The following is a 21,564-nucleotide window of genomic DNA, read 5'->3' on the forward strand; positions in this document are numbered from 1 at the left end:
CACTGCAAAAAAAAAAAAAAAAAAAAAAAAAAAAAAAAAGAATTCCTAACATCAGCCCTGTAAAAATAGGTAGTAGGGGCAGTCTACTTTCTGGGCCCCCTTCTATCTATCTCAGAAGCTTTCTCTCTTCTCTTCTCCTCTCCTCTCCTCTCCTCTCCTCTCCTCTCCTGTCCTCTCCTCCCCTCCCGTCCACTCCCCTCCCCTCCCCCCCTCCCTTTCAACAAATTCTTCCTACTAGTAACCTCCATTATTCCTAGAATTCATTCTTCTATTCTAGAGAACAGGAGCTTGGCATTTCAGACAGGTATCAGCTTGGGAATTCTATTTCCCCTGTATCATTTGGAGGGCCCAGTGAGATAACTGGATAAAACTAGGAACTAAGTGTTTGCTTTTGTTTCACAGATCCTGGATTGTGACTTGCTTAGGATATTTATGATTCAAATTTTTATGTTATGTCTTTGCCCATTGCTTATAATTGGTCATACTTTGTCCCTTATATAATTTTATTAAAATAATGATAAATTTAAATTGAGAACATGAAAGGTTATAATGCTTCTTTAATGGGGCATTTTATTTCTGTTTTGTATATGTAGCCCTTGGACTTAGTCCTTGAGTTTGCTAGTAATTCTTGTTTGACCTGTTTGAATGGTTTGACAGCTGTGGTTTGTTGTGTTGAACAGTGGTGCTAGGAAAACATAATATCAAACATCCCCTAATAGGCTTTCATGTAAAATGCTATAAAATGGTCTTCTATGAAGTCTAGCTCATACTTAGAAAATATACATGCCTATTAATAAACCACATGACTCTTCCACCAGTTGAAAGACACTAGGTTGGTGGCAATTCTTAAGACTTGGAGGACAGGTGTCACTGAGACATTGGCTCTGATCCTCATCAATACTCTGGAGAAAATGTCATGTCTGTTCTGCTCCAACTTTCTTTCTGGTTTGGCTTTGCACTGGTGAGGGTGCAATCTTAGCTCTTATGATTTCTTGCCTTTTCAGGCTGAGAGTAACAACACAGGGGCAAACTGTTTCAAAATTCATGGCATGACAAGACTTCCACTTTATAACCTTAGTTCTAATCTTTTCTGTCACTTTGTAATTTTTGCTTTTTGCAGGCATGTAAAAATAGAGAGAAAAGAACTCTAAGCTAGCTCAACCTTTTCCTCCTATCCAACAACTAAGTTTAACCCATTGAAAAGAGCCTTTGCTAATGCCAAAGAGGGAACTCATCTTAGATGAGAGACACATACCCCATCTCAGGGTCATATGAGACATCAGAATTTTGCCCACACAGGATAACGCACATAAAAACCGTATCTCAGGGCCAGAAAGATAGCTTAGTGAACTAAGTGCCTGCTTAGGCAAGCACAGGGACGAGGATTTGATCCCTGGCAACACAAGGCATGCCAGTCGTGCTCCTGGGCACACTGAGCTGGCCACAGAGAGCAGGCATGGTGAGCACGTCTGTAATCCCAGCACTGGGGAGGCTGAAAACAGGAGGATCACTAGGAGTCCAAGCTGCATAGTAAGACCCTGTACCAAGCACATTAACAAAAGAAAACAAAATGAAACAAAAAAACATATCCCAGCTTAGGGTTCTGGGCAACAATCTTCCTGAGCCTCAGATCCCATGGAAAGAACTGAATTCTAGGTAAAACCATTTAAGGAACTAAATGACATTTAGCATAAGGGAGAACCTAAAACCCTTTCTCTCACCTCCTAAGTCTAGTAATCATTGATGTGTATAGAAAAATACTTTGATAATAAGTTGTGGATTTGGAAACCTTTACTGTGAACTTACCAGTTCACCATAGCTTTGTCCCACCTCATTTCCCATTAGATCCATATTACCTAAGTGGCTATACTTGTTTGCTTGTTTTTTTCTTTTATTTTTTATTCCATATTTTTTTATTTTAAAAAGTAAAAATAAAGACAAAAATAAAAACAAATAACAAAAGCAAAGCAACATACAGCAATAAAAATGGTACAGAATTGTAACACAAGAATAGAAAATTAACATCAAATTTGATGCTCAGATTACCAGATGTCAGTATGTAAAGCTGGCCAAATAATTAAACATTAACTTTTCCTCTCAGTAACCCTTAATTGTTATTCTTGCCCTTTTTACCTTTTATTTTTAAATTTATTTTAAAGAGAGAATAATAATAATTGATAAGACATTAGAAATGGTACACATTTAGAAGAACAAGGTGAGAGGTATTCAACCATGGTTCCTGTACTGCATGTTGCTTTCCTCGATGCAATTGCTCAGATTACAGATACTAGCACATAGAGTTAGCCAAAGTCAAAATTTTACGCATTAACTGCTACTTTCAAAAAACTGATGGAGAGAGTCACCTAGAGAGAAAACATTCTCTCAGGCTTTCACAGAGAGCAAATTGGTCAAGCAATGACCATGACTCATCCACATGGCTGACATTGACAAAGGATCTACAAAACGCAGTACAGGGTTCCAGGTAAATCCTGAGGGGATTTGACTGACCTTGGCAGACACAAAGTTACATTCTTTGTTATATAAGTCTTGCTTTATCTTGGTTTTAACCACCCAGCAGAAAATTATAAAAATGAGGTATAAAAAGTAAAGCAATATTAATATGCTGAGCTGTAAAAAGCTGAAGTCCACAACTTCTAACATTGCCAGTCCTGCCAATAACCCACTACTATTATGGACTACTGGACTACATTGGATTATTTTGTTGAATTCACATACCTACAATATTTAAATGGCAATGGAATACCCATCTCCGACAAAAGTAAAAAAAAAAAGGGGGATATAAATGAAGGAGCATTTTGTAGTGAAATATATGTGTGTGTGGGGTGTGTGTGTGTGTATATATATGTATATACAAAATAGGATAAATATACAGCTACTTTCTCTTATTTCAGTGAGAAGAAAGATTTGTACTAATAGTGTTTGGACAGGATATCATGTCTGTATCTTGTACTAGGAATAACTACTACGAAGACAATAACATGCAATGTATTAATTATTGTAACGGTCTACTAACCTGTCTTGAAACTGTCTCATTGCTATTTGTTTCTCAATAAAATTAATAAAAAATAATTGATGGAAATTAGTAGTACAATCATCTCAGCTATCCTGTATATATACTTTCATGATTTTATCTCTTCCCTTTTTTTGTACTTAAGACAGGATCTACAGAGTCTATAGGGTCGCACTGCGTAGATTATTTTTTATTTATTTATTTGTGTGTGTGTGTGTGTGTGTGTGTGTGTGTGTGTGTGTATGGCCAGCTCACCCCACCAGGGGGTGGGGCTGGCTGGCATGTGGTGCTGGGGGATCGAACCGCGGTCCCTTGTGCTTTGCTAAGCTTGTTCTAAGTAGGTGCTTTAGACCACTGAGCCATCCCACCAGCCCATTTTTAAAGGTTTTTTTATTTTTATTTTTTTGGTGGAACCGGGGATTGAACTCAGGTCCTTGTCCTTGCCAGGCAAGCACTTATTCTACTGAGCTACCTCCCCGGCCCCTCGCACTGCGTAGATTAGACTCACAGTGATCCTCCTGTTTTCAGCCTCCCAAGTGCTGGGATTATAGGTGTGCGCCACCACGTCCAGTCTCCATCACCATCTCAGTGCACCCCACAGGTGGGACTGGCACAGCATGCCAGGGATTGAACCCTGGCTACTGTACTCTGCCTGAGCAGGCACTTTCGTCCCCTAAGCTATCAGGCCGGCCCTTTGAAGTTTTTATTCATTTCTTATTCCTAATAGGCTAAAACTGTAACAAGCAAACTTTCAATTATAAACTGGGCACGGCAGCGCATGAATGTAATCCCAACACTCAGGAAACTGAGGCAGGAGGATCATGGCAATTTCAAGACCAGCCTGACCTACAAAGTGAGCTTGAGGTCAACCAGAACCGCATAGTGAGACAATGTCTCAAAAATAAAATAAAATAATAATAATAATACAAAAATAAAGGAAGAAGCAGAAGGAGGAGGAGGAGGGAGGAGAGAGGAGGAAGAAGAAAGAAAAAATGAGAGAAAGAAGGAGAGAAAGAAAACATTTTTCTATTAAATTCTTTATACGTTTTGGGAATTAAAAAATAATTTAGACTTCATCTTAGTCTGATTTTCTTGTGTTTAAATCTTTTTTTTGTGTGTGTGTGTGGTACTGGGGATTGAACTCAGGACCCTGCACTTGCCAGGCAACCACTAATTCGACTGAGCTATCTCCCTGGCCCATTGAGTTTAAATCTTTACAACAGAAAACTATGTAATTCTTCCATATCTATATTATTTATTATGCCTTATGGCATATTGATAAATATGATCTAGCCCTAAGAATGTCTATCACCTAGAGAAAGGAAGGTATTACATATTTCCTCAAATATTTCCATATTTTCCTTTATATTGCCTCATTCTACAATTTAATTTGGCAAGTTTTCAAAATGAAAATAAAACCTGAAAAATAAAAACCTGCCTATAAGCCAACATTTTGGCCCTAGCCTTCCAAGGTCAATTAAGACTCAGGACATATGAGAACTTGTACTGTAACGTCATGTAACTCAGTAGTGTCCCAAATTTTCTGATCAAGGAGACAGGGGGCCAAAAAGGAAAGTGATCGATGATGTAGAGTGGTCCTAGGAGAGAAAACATTCTCTCAGGCTTTCACAGAGAGCACATTGGCCAAGCAATGGCCGTGACTCATCTACATGGCTGACACTGACAAAGGATCTCCAATCTCAGGTACAGGATCTCAGGATAATCCTGAGGGGATTTCACTGACCTTATCAGACCCAAAAGCTACAACTTTTGTTGCATAGGTCTTGCTTTACCTTGGTCTTAACCATGCAGCAGAAAAGTATAAAAACGAAGTATAAGAAGTAAAGCCATGCTGTTAACGTTGAGCTGTAGGGGACTCAGGTCAACAATTTCTGACATTGCCAGTGAAGCGGAAGCCCCAATACTATTATGGACTACTGGACTCTTTTAGAATATTTTGCTGAGTTAACACACCTATAATATTCAAATAACGGAACTCATCAAAAAAAAGGGGATACATGCATTCTCTTAATGAATAGAATGATTTGTTCTAATGGTGTTTGTAAATAGGATCTCAAGTCCGCATCTTGTACAGCAATTAACCACTAAGAAGAATATATGCAGTGTATTATTTGTTGAAACTGTACTTCCGATTTGATTTGAAACTGTCTCATTGCTATCTGTTTATCAATAAAACTTTGAAAAAAAATTTTAAAAAAAGGGGGATACAGATGAATGTCCATTTTGTATCTGTGTATTCAAAGTGGTTAGGACAGATATATAGTTACATTCTCTTAATGAATAGAGGAATTTGTTCTAATGTTGTTTGTAAATAGGATATCATGTCCACATCTTGTACAGCAATCAACCACTAGGAAGAATTGCATAATAATTCTTCCTAGTTTATTCACACATAAACTAGGAAGTTTGTGAATTGTTGAAATGTGTGAATTATTGAAACTGTCCTACCAATTTGGTCTGAAATTGTCTCATTGCTATTTGTTTCTCAATAAAATTGTGGGAAAAAAAATCTGTCTAAAGTCCACCTCTGTGGAACATGGTAACTTAAACCAGCAGAAAAATTTCAAAAGCAGCAGAACTATAATGATATGAGTTGGCCAGGAAATTAGCTCAGAGGCACAGAACCTTCCTGGCAAGTATGAGGTCTGAGCTTGATTCTCAGTACCAGAAAAAAAAAAAAAAAAAAAAGATGGTAATAGCTGAAGCCAAATGACAGGTTCAGAGGCATTCTTTAGGGTTTATTTGAAATTCTTCATAATAAAAAGGTTGATAAAAGCCATTTCTGAGGCCATGCTGGAGAGTGAAGGTCAATTCTACAATGGTCATGGAATACTGCAATGATGGTAGTCACAAAGCTAGCCTACCCAGCACCAGGAGAAGGAACTACCCCAAAACACACTGTGCCAGACGGAGGTAGCCTAGGCTGCACCCACGTGATGATAGCTGCAAGAGTTAACAGCATGTGATAGAGCTACTGAGTTCCTATATTAGCAGATTTGAAACAGATTTATTGTTTAAATTAGTTTATCCTTTTAAAATGACAATTTTAGCTGTGACAGGCTGCTGTGAAAACAAATATATTTCAAATAGTTTTCAGCAAAATAGATTTAAGAAGTCAAAGATATTTTCAAAAATGTCAGTCCATTTATACTTCTTTCAATATCACAAGTTATGAAGACTAGATTGTCATTTAATACTTTTACCATATTTAAATTTTGACCAGTATGGTAAGTGACTTTCTACACTTCAGTTTTTTTTCAAGGATTATTATAGTCAAATAAAGATCATCCTTGACTACTGAAAACAAAAGAGGAAGAATATACAAGTACCACTAGCAACACTCTAGTGGCTTTCATCCAGTCTTTCACATAATAAATAATATATCCTGCTGACATCAGTAAGAGTCTTACTCTGCATTATATAACTTAACATGGAAAAATAACATGAAAATGAACAATAGCCAACCTGTGCTTTTCTCATGTATACCAAAGGCTCTTTAAGATGTTCAGGAGGTGCAGCAGGATGACTAGGTAAAGGGTACCTACAAGCAGAAAGAGGCAGATAAATATTACACATACCCTTGATAATTAATTTTCTTGGTAAGAAGTTAATTATTTCTCTTTTCCATATTGTGCATTAAAAGGAACATTTGTTACTTAAATCTATGTGTTTACCCAAGATATGATCTACTGAACCTGTAATTCTTATCATATAAATCCCAAATTAAAAATTTAATTATATGTTAAAAGCTAAATTGAATGACAGCCTGAATTCATCAGTTGTGGTAATCACACAAAAGGTCACATGAAAATGATCATAACTGTCAATTCTAGCATATAAATAGTATTAACCTTAAGATGAATTCTTGAGAATAAAAAACTTATTAGCTTGACAAAATATGAATTCATTTCTCCTAATTTCCTTGTCTCTGATTTATATATATATGTGTGTGTGTTTTAAAATTTAAATGATAACATAAATATTACTATTCATAATATCCATATTGTAATAGATAAAATCACAAATTTGTCAATGTAAAAAATCTTAATTCATTATATAATTCTTTGCTTTCCAAGTAATGTTACATTTCTTACTTAAAAATATATTTTTCATAACAAAAGAAATTTAGTTCATAAATATTTGAGCATTCTAGGTACTAGATAAATGGTAGTGATTAAGAAAATACCGATTTTGCTTTTGTTGCTTTTGCTGTCTTCCATGGCCCCTGTGCCATGCCACCCTGTGCTGGAGTCAGCTAGTGAAGGACTGAAACACAAACTGTGAATTTTAAATAAACCTTTCCTCCTTAGAAAGAACAAAGAGGGTCGCAGGGACAGTTCAGTGGTCTAAATGCCTGCCTGGACCAGCGTAAGGATCCGGGTTAGATCCCTGGAACCACATGCTGTGTGTTCCCTGCCCCCAGCACACCAAGCTGGTCACCAGGACCAGGCATGGTGGAACATGCCTGTGTTAATAGTATTGGGGAGGCTGAAACAAAAGGAACACTACAAGCCAAGCTGTGTAGTGAGATCCTATACCAAATACATAAAAAAAAGAAGAAAGAAAGATTGATTCACTGTTCTCATGGACTTAACCTAGTGAAGACATTTAGTTATGAAAACAAAAAAAAGTAGAATAATCAGATAGTAATAGGTGCTATGAAAAAAAATTCAAAATTAGAAAAACTAAAGCAAGGCCATGAAAGTAATTTGGGGCACTGTGGAGGCCTGTGGGGAACCTGACACTTGAAGTAAGACAACAGTGAGAAGGAGCCAAGCTTGTAAAGAATGAGGGGACGAATGTTCCATGCACAGAGACAGCAAACACAGGACTCGTAGGTGGGAGCGCTTAGGGTGTGTAATGAGCAGGAAAATCCACAGTGGTTAGAACAGAATGATTAAAGTGCACACTGGCATGAAATTGCAAGCAGAAAGTCAGAAGGAAAACACACCAGTTCAAAATGAGTCTAAGACTTAAGACTTGTACCTACACCAAATCAACCATGTTCCAATAATCAAGAACCACAGAGTGAAGTCTGAAGAAATTTCTGGCCCAAAGTGGGATGGCAGCATTGAGTTAATGCTCCAAATCACCTGTGTGCCAGAGCTGAGAGGCAAAGGACTCAACTGTCCGCAAGAACATTTCTGGGGTGAAAAACAGCAATCGATCCTATCTAATCTATAAGGCAGTTTTACTAATTGATTATTTCTGGCAAATTTCTTTTTTTTATAAACTGATTCTGTGTACGTTTCCCCACTCAGAATTCTTTCTTTAAGTTGATTGTCTCCAGATACTTCAGTATTTCTAGTCTTACATGTAAGGCAGTTTAAAAACCACCTCACATTGCCTATATCACTTGTGAAGGTACAGTTTTAGTGTTCTAAACCCTTCTGTTTAAATGGTAACTATATTGAAATTTAATAAAACTTAAAAATTTAGGATTAAAATGACAGCATTTATTGATGAACTGTGTATGTGTATGAGCTGTGTCCAGCTCCCATGATTTAATGTTAATGAACATTCCTACTGTACCTTTTGTTTGCTTTATGGGACTATATGAAGGTTTCTGTAAATGTAAAAATGTGACAGAATATGGTAAGCTCACTTTAGTCTTTTGACTTATGTTAGGGAAACATTTCTTCCCATTCTGGATGTGCCCTGCGTGTGAAAAGTGCTTGATTACTGCAACATTTCAGCCTCTCCGGGGCTTAACACTATAGACTTTACTCCAGATAAAGTCTATAGCGTTACCCAACTTTTACATTTGGGAAGAATACACTGAGCATGCTCACCCTGATCCACTGATTTTTGGCTGAAATGTCAAGTCTATTTAATTCTGAAATTCGCTGAGGGGATTGATTTTGCTCCCTGAAAGAGTTCTGCCCTCCTACCTAGTCTTCATCAAGAATACAAGTGTCATTTGATCTTCCATTTATCTATGTGTTCAGAACCCAAATGAAGAAGATAGGATTAGTGAGCTCTGACAAAGACCCCAACAAGTTATTTAACATATTTAAGCACTATTATTTAGATTATTAAAGATATGATAATGAATGAAAGACAGTCCCTGTCATCAACTAGAAAGATAGACTTACATGAAACTGTTTTTAGAAATGTTTCAGATCGCAAAAATAGTATGATGAGTAAAATCACAGGCATCTCTATTATGTTTATTACATATTATCAATTTAAAATCTTATCAGATGTGATATACACATATGTATTTGGTGACTAGTACTACCAGGGTATGCTTATAGTCAATGTCAATTAATAGCTCTTATATCTGATGTTATTTAAGAATTCAAAAACCAGCTGCAGAGGTGGTGATAAGCGAGAAGCAAAAACACTGAGAAAAATTCTGTATCCAAAGTATTTGTCTACAGGCTTCACCTGAGTATTTTAGAACACAGTCTGGTGAATTTGGGTTATCTCATTCCCAGTTAACGGGAGTTTAGAATGGGCAACTTGGAAAAGAAAGTTTAGAAACTTGAAGATGCTAAAATCAGATAAAGTAGTAGCAGTTAAAACAAAAAGGAGATAGAAAGCTGGTAGACCTACGAATGCAGACTATAAACTTGGTGAGAGGTACTGCTTTTGTTTTGTTTTTTTTTATACAATATTCAGTGCCTAGCATAGTACATGGTAAGTACTCAAAAAATGATGCACAATGGGATAAGCCACAGAAGATAATGTGCTGAATGTATATTTTTTATAATGGAAAATAGTTCTATTTTACCCTAAATCTAGTTTTTGTTTTTTTCAGAACCAGGGATTGAACTCAGGCCCTTGCACTTGTCAGGCAAGCACTTATTCTACTGAGCCATCTCCCTGGCCCGTACCCTAAATCTAGATAAAGAAAAACAGTGATGTTAATAATTATACCAATTTTCCAAAGAAAAAAATGCAATTATCTTTAGAATGGTCCATTTGTAAAAAGTTTAATATCCAAAATTATAACAATATAAAGAATGTCAACAGGCTTCAAAATTAAGAGAAATATCCTATTCCCTAATAATATTGGGTGAATTAATTGTTAATATAAGCTTTTTGGTAGTTAAAAAAATAAACTTCACCTATTTATTAGCAATTCTTGGGGAAGACTATAGTGAGTTTCTGTTTGGTTGGTTTCTTTTGAGACCGGCACCACTATGAAATTCAGGCTGGCCTCACATTCATGCACTCCCCCTGCTTCAGCCTCCACATGCCAGAATCACACCCATGTACTGCCATATCTGGTGACTATATTAACTTCTAATTGCATTAACTTACTTAAAATTCTAGGTAAATACCCAGAATGATAAATGGTTATTGTCATGTAAGTTAGTGGTAAACGATAATTCAGTGTATACAGAAATACAAGGTATATAGAAATACTGATTTTATTACTTAGTAAATATAACTAAACAAAACACTATTTCAAAATAGGTGGGAAAAACTCACACATTCAGTTCACTATACACAGCATTCTGAAGTTTCTTCTCCCAACCTGTTTTATAAAAAAGAATAACATGTATGAACATAATACTTTTTTAAGTAAGTATACATCATAGTAGAATTTAACTCACTAAAATTTTGTCATCATGTTCATTTGTGAAAGAATGTTGTCAACTACTAGATACTGTACAAATTAATATTAAAGAATTATGTCCTACACACTGTAGCTCTTGGCTAATACTGAGAAGCAAAGTCATCAACATGATGCTATTCCTTTTTAAATTTTATTACTTATTTTTATGTATTTGGCACAGGGTCTCACTATGCAGCTCAGACTTGTAGTGATCCTCCTGTTTTCATCCTCCCCAGTGCTGGGATTACAGGCACTTGGGCTCTGTGGAGCCCAGCAGTGGGGCCAGAGCAGCATGTGGTTTTAAGGTTTGAACGCCAGTCCCTGCACTTGCATAAGCAGGCTCTTAGTCCACTGGGCTATCTCACTGGCCCATGATGCTATTCTTAAGTAATATTCTTCTACATTTGCTCAAGATGACAGGAAGATTTCCTGTCACTACAAAGGTGCTCAATGAATGCCAGACTCTGTCTGGCTCTTGTACCACAGGATGTGTCAAGGGAAAAGACAAAAATCAGTTTGGCACCTGACATAGATCATAAGTAATTAGCTGTAATTAACTAGCCAGTTAACTGTAGAACAAAGTACATCCTTTCCAATTCTTACCAGAAATAACTCAGTCCTGGGTGCAGGAGTTGGTACAGAGAGATTCCCTCCTTAATCTACACAAAGATTAAAATTTTCTTTTTGTTTTCTTTGAAAGCAAGAGAAAACAGAAAAATTTTCAGCCACATTGAAAATTTAAAAGCAATTTACTTAACTAAGGACATAGTTCCCACACTGAGGATATTTTTAACCAGGAAGACAAACACTATTTAAAACTGATTACTAAAGTAGTCATTCTCAAGTGTTCCTGAATTTTTGTGCCATTTTATTGAAATATGTGATAGTCCCAATTCTGCTCAGTAGTAACTCAGCCACAGGTTTTACAATCTTGAATAAGTGTCTAGAAATGTCTGGCAATACTTCAAAGAATTAGGGGAAAAATTACAAACCTGATATTTTAAAGAATTCTTTTATATCTTCTTTTAGTGATTCAAGTCTAATCTCAGGTCTCTGAAGACTGGCCTAATTAAAAAAATATATATAACAAAGGAAAACACAGAGGTTAAAAATAAATAACTTGGTTTAATCTATAACATTTATGAAAATTTTAAAAGAAAATTTGCAAATATGAGTTGTATTTTAAAAATCTGCTTTAAGGTTATAGGACCTTAGAAGTATGTGAATAGCTCATAAAACAGAAGACTCTCACATGCTTTAAAAATAAGAGTTTCTGTGAGAATATACTTCAGTCTACTAAAAACACAAACTTATAATTCATAAATACTTACTGCATTTGTCTAGGGACTCAAGTGGGAAAGATACTCAGATTTTATAAATGCATTCTCTTAATACTTTATCCAACATATATGGCAGCTATACTAATTGACCGAAATGCTAGTTCATCCACATAAGTAGTAGGTCATGGAGCATGTCTTCCTTTGTGGATTGCTCCTCAATGTAAATGTGTTTGTCCGCATATTTATGAAAAATACATGCAACAGTTAGTTCTTAGATGTTCATTATTAATGTTTCTTTAACCTCCAACTGCATACCTTCTACTCTACTGGTTTTTATCAGAAATAGCATTTTCCCATTTCTAATGACTTAGAAGATTTCTAAGGATGCTCTCGAAGTATTTATCACTTAAAGTTCTCATCACGTTCTAGGAGTATATCTCTTAAGAAGACATTTCTAGTTGGGTATTGCATAAGCATTCCAAACCCAAGAAATAAAAAATTGATATGATCTTCCATTTACTACCTGCTCATTTTCTTCTACTGTTCAATCTTAATCAATAAAATTACCACCCACAGGTTCTTCCAAGTCAGAAATTTCAAAGTTCTTTCCAATTCCATGCTAACTCTTCCATAACTCACCTCCTTTCTAGAATGATAGCACTGGTGGTAGTGAAGTTTTTGTTTTGATATGTATCCCTAATATCTACATTTAAAAATAAAATATACCAAGAAATTAGACAGTAAAACCAAAATTCCAAGGAAATCATTTACAACAACTAGGTGATAACATTTTGTCCACCAATTCAAAATGCAATCACCTGGGACACATATGTATGGCATCAGCATCTGTACAGCATGAAGCAGAGGGAAGCAATGGGATGGCTGATGCCCATGAAAGCAAGGGAACCCCAGCAGCCAGCAACAATGCTCTGGAACACACAATCAGCCAATTCCTTCTGTTACAAAGGCATATCCCAGAGAAAATAAATATTGATAGGGTAATCAAACTACTGGGTGATAGGGCACTAGCTCATTTCCTTGAAAATGGTAAACAAAGAAAAAGGCATTTATCCTGCCTTCCCATAGGAATTGAATCTCTGAGTAGCCAACTAATAAAGGAAGGGAAATGTCTCTTCACAAAACATTGCAACTAATAAGTAAAACAAATATAAGCAGAGTACCACAAGTTTGCAAACAATAAACAACTAGTTCTAAATACTGAGCAGAAATAGCTATTAACAGCGCAAAAGAGAACTATACAGTATGTGCATCTTGATGAAAGAACACTGTCCTACGTAAAGCCATGACAAGGTCTGGTGAAGCTTTGGATCCAGTTGTCAATTAACAACACATATGAAGGACAGAACATGCTGAGAAGGAGCTTACGCTTACAATCAGAAAAGTCTAGTCTGGTGGTAATTCTAAAGCAAAATATCCTAATTCCCTAACTGATAACTTGTAGAAAAAAAGGCGAGAAAAACAAAACATTTTGAAATACTTAAAATACTTGGAAATTATCTTAATTTCCAAGACTAAGCTATATTAAAGGAAGGTGGTTACCATAAACATCAGATCCTCAGGGAAGGGTTTGAGATTAGGATGTGTAAACAGAGAGTATACTGGCAAAGCTTTACTTCTTTCTACAGGGTAATGGTAACAAAGTCACTCACCATAAAATAATACATTATAATTAGTTTACAATCTATTTTATAATAAAATGATTCTTATAAGAAACTGAACAAACATGTCTCCCAGTCTATTCTTTTTCTCCCATCTGCAGTCTGTCTTCATCACTTACTTGGATCACTGCGACAGCCCCTGAGCTGGCTATCTTGCCAGTTTATTCCCTATGTGGCATCCCAAACTCCTTTAACCTACTTTTCTTCTTTCTTAGCATGTATTACCTCATAAAAAAAACCTGTAAGATTGATTTATTCACTATGCTTATTGGATGCTTCAGCCTAGTTACACTGTTAGCCTTCACTATGGTGGACATCTTTGTCCCTTTCACCGTTGTATATCAAATAATCTAGAGTAATTACTTTTACACAGGTGCTCAGGAAATGTCTATTGAATGAATGAACCAACGTCTCCCTTTTCCAATCCATCATGCAGTGTTTTGTTCCTAAAATGTAAGTGTCGTGACCATGGCTCTCTGCAAGTATAGAAATTAAATGTTTCCATAGGTATATTTGAGACCTGTTACAACATAGACCCAATGTATCTGTACAAATCTATCTCCTGCCCCTGTGCTACCAAGCTACTGTGCATCACACAAGCACACACACTATCCTCTAGTTACAATGAGCCCTATTCACTGACCTCCTGACTGTTGAGTCAGTCATTTAAGGGTTCCAAGCTTTTGTTCGCAGCCTTTCCTCAGGTGGAAGTGCTTTTCTGCCACCTTGGCAACCGTTCAGTAGCCTCTACGACATCCCTGGCATATCCCTCCTTTCCCATCTCCAACCAGCAAAGGGAAACATTATGTTCCTCTGTCACAGCAAAGAATAGATTACAATGCAATGTTCAGCTCACTAATTTAACTTTTTGACTAGATTATACATTCAAGGACAAGAACCACATCTTCATTTCTGCATCCCAAGCATTACTCTGGCATTAACTGTTGCTTCACAAAATTATATTAACTAGCCAACATCTATCATTTTTAGCCAGTTTCCTCCCAAAATAAACAAGGAACTTCATAAAATTATTTTTAACTGCACAGAATGGTTTCCAGTCACCCAGGGAAGATTTTAAAAGCTGTAAAAAAATCCCTGCTCATTATTCAACAGGACCAAAGCAAAAGGAAATAAACTTTATTTTACTAGCCTATATTTGGAAATGCTTCAGAAATAACACAATTAAATGAATTTCAAGAGGGAAAATTCTAAGTGTTTTCAATATTTCAAGTTCATTAGACTCCCTAGATACACTTTTTTTTAAACCAAAAGGAAATAAAATTTATTAACCATCCAAGCAAAAGGTCAGTGACAAAAGAACAACATGGCAAGGCACAGAAGTTCTAAAACATGACAGCAGAAAAAAAAATCCTTTTTGCAAATTAAATTGAAACACTATTTGCAATCCTACCAATATTTGGCATATTCTACTGTATAAAACAAACTGAACATGGCATTACTAATCAATAAAACTAATGAGCCTTTTCTCATTGACTAATTTTATGGTATAACTTTATTCTGAGAGAGCCTCAATATCTAATTTATTTCTTTATGCTATTTCAGTTGCTCAACATAAAGGAAAAAGTCCTGATTCACAGAGATAAGTGTTAGCACTTCAGATAGTTTTCCAGGCAATCTCAGCACATTCCCCAGTTAAAATGATACAAGAAATTGAAAGAAAAGTATCTGGAAATTTTTCTTTTGGGGCTAAACCCAAAAGTTATTTATCATAAATGCAAAACTTAGACAAACAGCTTCTGATACTTAAAACTGCTTAAATGAGGTGTAACATGGTCTTACTGCCACGGGGCACTACAGAGGATTTGTCACACATCTCAGTAGTGGGCCACAACAGGGCTGTGCTGAGAACCGCACGTGTGCTTGTGCTGACCGGCACCAAGTGCAGCACACCCCACCGTGGACCCTCTAGGACAGTGGACCAGAAGCAAATGCATTCAAGCCTGCTGTACAAGAGCAGTGCAGCAAGGCAGCAGTACCCCTTCCTCATCAATAGCACACTTGTAATCTAAGCCAGACACAGGAAGAGAGGCAAGAGAGGCAAGAAGTAGAGTAGTGTACTGTGCATACAACATTTGATAATTAATGATTTGACAGTGTTGCTTCTTATTAGAATTAATTAAATATATTAGATAAATAGAACTTTTTGGATATATGAGAATACAATTTGAAAAGCACCTGGTACTCAGTGAGTTACTTGCTTGGTCAAATCATGTAACTTCTCTGCATCTTTGTTTTCTTCTTTAGTCAATGGGGAAAATAATATTTAAATTATTTTGAAAAAGAAAAATTTTCAGTCATTTTTGGATTATGTAGTATAATATAAATTAGAGTTACTGTGCTATCAATACAAGATGTGCCTAGGCAGCAAAGGATTAAATATTTGTAATAGACTGTCTGGGAAGGGAGTTAGTGAGGATGGAGATAGAGGTTTTAAAAATATCTACAACAAAAGTTAAACCTTCTTTTAAACAAAATGCCACTATCTCACTATAAGAGATAAGATAAACTCCAGCAAGATAGTAAACAGAAAACTCACAGTTCCCCCTGTATACATCCTTGCCCATTTATTTATAATGATTCTGACATTCTTCGCCCTTTGGCATCCCTAAAAACATGCGATTTCCTTCCCACCAACAAACATATAAATCCAGCTTCTTTCTCTACTAGAACAGTCTTAACCCAAAGCCTTGCAGCTTGCAATCTTAAATTCTGAATCTTGGTGAGTCAAAGAAACTAGAGAAGGGAAGCAGCTCAAGTAGCAGCTGGGCTAAAGAAGCTGGCGGTAAGCTGAGGCTAAACACTCCCTGAAGCATAGAGCAGCGCAGTGCATAAGAGTCTCAAGGATCGTTTTATGTGCTCCACCTCGGCCCCATCTGCTCTGCTTCTGATAATGCTAACCCTGGACATTGCCTTCTTCACTGCTGATGAATTACAGAATGTCAGAGTTAGAAGGAACTGCGAATATTAGCTGTGACAACTAATCATGAGGCCTAGGATTTAGCTTGGTGCCACAATGCCTGCCTGGCAAGCGTGAGGTCCTGAGTTCAACAGATTTTTGCAAATCTCTTTAATATCTAGTGAAATAGAAGACAATTGGGTTATTGAATTATCATGGTATATATAAATCTGTGATGCTATGTTGTTTGGTCTAATGTACATGAAAACCAAAATCTAGCTTCAATATATACGTAATGTGGAAAAGGTAGTATATATGCTTTTAAAATAAAAACCTTCCAAAAGGAGCACTTAATTCTTACTAAACAAGTCAGAAAAGGGGAGCAAAACAATACAGGTTGAGTGGACAGACTGGGTAAAGGAGTAGAAATGGTCTTATGTACCATTAGTTTGTGGAAAAGCAAAAGATCCACCACAACCCTGGAAGGAAAAAAGGGTGATGAAGCTAAAGCACTTCTCTGATTCTGTCTAACCAACCTACCCGTGCCAGATGGATGTTCCCTAAAAATGACTCTATGTGCCACCACCCCCAGAACACATCTATAACCTTTTACTTTCCATGAAATCAAACTCATTCAGAAATGTATAATTCTCTAAAAGTCCATCTCAACCAATCTCTACTGTTATCTGTACAGAAAGGACTTAGAAACCTGCAGTCCAGCCTACTCCAGCACTGGGATCTCACTCCCACCGTCCCACCTACAGTGCTATGCAGTGCAGCACTTCTTGAATCTCCAGCCATTTCTCAGAATGTATTTATACCTGTTCATTTGCATTCTTCTTTCAGTAACTAGCTAAATGATTCCTATGTGCCAGTTGGAAAAAAGAAAAACAAGACATCCTCCTTCATTTCTAGGAACTCACAGTATATTTAAGAATATAAACAAAAGCTAAAATAGTATCATTAAAAATGATATCGTGCCATTTCCTTTTCCATAATTTCCAAACATCCTTATCATTAACTTAATTGCTTTAGACTTTGTCTAATTTCTCGCAAGAGTCCATCACCACCACAGAGGAGATGCTCAATTAAAACAGGTTGAATTAAGTCTCTCCATTTCTTCCAAATACATTTGGTTCCTTCTAAAATTGTAGACCAGACTTGTTTCTGTAATCCTAGTAGTCCCAGTGGACATGCATTGTAGCCAGGAATAAGCTTTAGTTTCAGATTGGAAGTTCTGGCTCTGGGAAAGCTGACCATGCCTTACACTCAATCTGTGTTGTATAATTGAAGCCCTGCTCTGGTTTCTTTCCCCCCAAGATGGATCCCTCACTAGCTTCATTTGCTGATGTTCCCACTCTGACCTAGCTTTCTGCCAAGAGTGGCTGTCTTATCTGCCTTTGTCTATATCTTTACTTCTTAGCTTCTTTACAAGGTATACTTTCTGCCTACAATTGTCTTCAGTTCACATTCGATAACCAGTCTTCTCCCTCATTTCAACTTGGTCTTACTAATTCAGTTCAGAAGCTCTACATGACTTTTTCTAAGCAACTTACTGCTGAAATAAAACATGAGGAGATACACTTACACAAGACAAGCCTACATTTTAATATTTATCTTACAGTCCAAATACATGTATTAAACTCAGATACAAATATCATTATTTTGAAATACTGTACATTATGATTCATTTCTTCACTGCCTACTTTCCAGAATTAAAGGACATGACAGCCAAAGTAGAAATGCATAAGGATAACATCACTTCATGTTTCATATCAAATTCAGAGTTCCTCAATTATTTATGTATTAACTGAAGTAGTCCAATCTTTATCTAACCAAAGAGATATAAAAAATATAGAATATATGAATCTCTAATCATGGCACAAGCTGTTCAGTACCAATGTATGTTCTATATTGCTGAGATACAATTTCATAAGCTTTTTAGTAGGAGATATTACTACTGAGATACTCTGGGGTTTGAGATGTATGACAACAACTTACTGTTGTGTTATTCCTTTGCTCTCCAAAACCTATCTTCTTTTGAGTTCCTTCCTTTCACAATTGTATTATTTTAATGACAATCTGAATAATAAGACTTATTAAATGCTTAATGGGATGGAAATAACATTTGGGGTTTTATACAGCATCCATGTTAAATACAAATAAGTAATGACAAAACAAAATAACAATGCTGATGTGGTATTTGATGTCAATTTTGGAATTAGACTATTACTACAATATCTAAAAGATGACTAAAAATTGAATTTTAAGATGCAGGTTAACTTCATAACAAAATAACACAGGAATATTCAGGAAACAGCTCTCTTTTGAGAAGACTTTAATATATAAGACAATATGTTAAATAAAATATCAGTGTTTAAATTATATATGCTAAAATAGGAATGCTAGTGGCTGGAGGAAAATCTAAAAACCACTTATACTTGACTTTCAAATATTCTATGTAATTTTATTTTTCTAATTAGGTTACTATGCAATTTCTGAGTATATTTGTTATAGATTAAATATGAAATATCCCCCAGTCACTCGCGTACAGTAGCTTTTTCTCCACACAGCCATGTTTAGAGTTAGGGTAGAAGTAACTGGGTCGTGATGGTGCTCACTGTATCGGTGGACGCATGCACAGTTGCTGGGGGCATGTCCCTGAAGGAAACATCAAGTTCCCTGCCCTGTCCTCAGTTTCCCACTGCTTCTTGGCTGCCGTCAGGTAAGCCGCCTTGCTCTACTACAGGGTCCCTAAGCATTATGTCCAGTCTCACCCTTGGGCCCTAGAAATAGAGGAGCCAGCCAACCACGGACTACAACCTCTGAAACTGAGCCAAAATAAGTGCTTCTTTTTTCAAATTGATTTTCTCATGTATTTTGCCACACTAGCAAAAATCTAACACTCAAAATGAGAAAATAAAGTACAAAAGATGCAGGTAGCAGGAAAATATGCTCCTGCTTAAATTTTAAAAGACAAAAGTAAATAGCCAGAATTTATTATAAAATTACCTTTTAAGAATTATCTGATTTCTATTAAACAACTGTATTAACTAATATATACAAAAACAAAACTGATAGACCAAGATTTCCAAATCCAAGTCTGCATTGTTTTTGACACAGGGACTCCTTATCTTCTTGTCTCAACCACCAAAGATGTGCACTACATGCCTGGTTTGCATTGTTTATTTTTTAAAAATCTACAGCTATATTCTTTTAAAGTACAAATCTGTAGTATTATCAACTTCTTATTTTACTTTAACAACTGGCCACATCTGTGTTTCCGGGTTTCTCACGTAATCACCTCTTTATGCTCCTTTTCTCCCCAATCCTTGCCCAATGCTCCATGACTTCAAGGCAATGAACCTCCTGATTTATATCTACAAATCCAAATCCTTTATGGAAAAACCTAAAACCTGAAAAGTTGTTGTTGTTGTTGTTGTTGGGTTTTCTTTTCTCTTTTTTCTTTTTCTTTTTCTTTTTTTTTTTTTTGTGTGTGTTTTAGGGAAGGGTTTACAAGGTGCTCAGGGTCTCACTACTAGATCGGACTCACAGTGATTCCCTGTTTACAGTCTCCCAAGAACTGAGATTACAGGCCACACCACCACACCCAGTCTCAATCACTGGCTCAGTGTGCCCTAGGGGCAGGGCCGGCATGGCAGACCCCGGGATCAAACTCCCAGCCCCTGTGCCTGCTTGCAGGTGCTTTAATCCACTGAGCTATTTGTCCAGCCCTTTTGAAAAGCTTTAAAAAATAAGTTTTGCCACAAATAAACTGATGGCAAAATCTGTCCTGACTTGAACTCGTTAGTAGCAAAACCTGATCTGACCTGAACTGACAAATGACTATTTTTACTCCTTATTCATCAGACTGTGAAAATTTACACTTTGCTGCAGAAATATTAATATAGTTATAATTATAAAGTGCTGCCAGACCCTGACAGGAACAGTAAATAGCATAAAGAATATATCTGAGTTAAGTTTCTAAAATTTAAAAAGATAGGAATTTGTAAACATGAATGGTTCCCACATTTTGGATAAGGAATTAAGAATTTATTTATAACAGAATCATCTCTCCATAACAGCTTACTTTTATTTTACTCTCTATTGTATCCCATGGGACCAGAATTGTGTTTGACATGGAGTAGAGTCTCAATAAAGACAGGTTTAATAAATTAATGATCATAAGTAGAGCTTCTGAGAATAGAATTTCTTCAAGGCTGCAAACACAAAATCAAGTTTTTGTACATATGGATCCTGAATCACTTATTTGAAATTGTGAAATGTAAAAAGCTTTGAAAATAAAACTTTGCCATTACATTTTATTTTCTGAAACCTTAAGATTTTCCACAAATTTGGAAACAGATATTGATAAATTTGATCTCAGAGAAAACAGAGTTCTACAATAAAGTTTGAAATCCTTAAGAGCAAGGATAATTTTAGTTTCTTTTATTACCTAGTGAATTATCTGGCACATAATAGGTAATCAGTACATAATATAAGAATGAACCTTACAAAGCAGAATGGAGAATTAGTCCATTTAATACATACAAGTTGAGCTCCCCTACTGCACAAGTCACTGTGCTAGCTGTGGAAAGCAGAAGAAGAAACACACGGTCTCTTCCAACCTCCTAGAAAGATTATACTTTAGTTCAGAAGACAGACATTGACTATACATAGATATGATGCTTATAATAAAAAACAAAATACCTGGTACAGTCAATCACCAAAAGGTACTGACTTCAGCAGAGAGGCCATGGAGACTGATTATAAAGGAGGAAGCGGAATTTATCTGGGTACAGTGAGGCAATGTTTCAGGCATAGGAAAGAGCTTGTGCAGCTATGGCTGCATAAGGGAGGGTGAAGGGCGGAGCGCCAGAGAGGCCAAGTGAGTATGAGCCAGACCTTCAAAGGTATTTAGGCCACATAAGGGCAATGAGAAACGTCAAAGGTTTTAAGTAAAGAAACATCTGCTTTGTCTTCTATTTCAGTGTACTGGAGACTGAACACAGGACCTTTGCACTAAGTTATATCCCCAGCTCATTCATCCTCCCTCCCTCTTTCCCTGT

General features: G+C 36.3%; 1 protein-coding gene across 1 annotated transcript in view; it reads right to left on the reverse strand.

Annotated features, from left to right (window-relative positions):
• Positions 1–21,224, reverse strand: part of Tbc1d19 (TBC1 domain family member 19) — a 149,114-nt gene extending 127,890 nt beyond the window's left edge. Inside the window, exons 1-4 of the mRNA XM_023699179.1 lie at positions 21,206–21,224; positions 11,612–11,684; positions 10,493–10,538; positions 6,518–6,593 (exon numbers count right to left, since the gene is read on the reverse strand). Coding sequence (XP_023554947.1) covers positions 6,518–6,532 — 15 coding nt within the window. The 5' untranslated portion in view covers positions 6,533–6,593; positions 10,493–10,538; positions 11,612–11,684; positions 21,206–21,224. The remainder of the gene's footprint in view (positions 1–6,517; positions 6,594–10,492; positions 10,539–11,611; positions 11,685–21,205) is intronic.
• Positions 21,225–21,564: the final 340 nt, after the last annotated feature.

Source organism: Octodon degus, unplaced genomic scaffold, assembly GCF_000260255.1.
Source record: "Octodon degus isolate 3935 unplaced genomic scaffold, OctDeg1.0 scaffold00006, whole genome shotgun sequence".
Lineage (NCBI taxonomy): Eukaryota > Metazoa > Chordata > Mammalia > Rodentia > Octodontidae > Octodon > Octodon degus.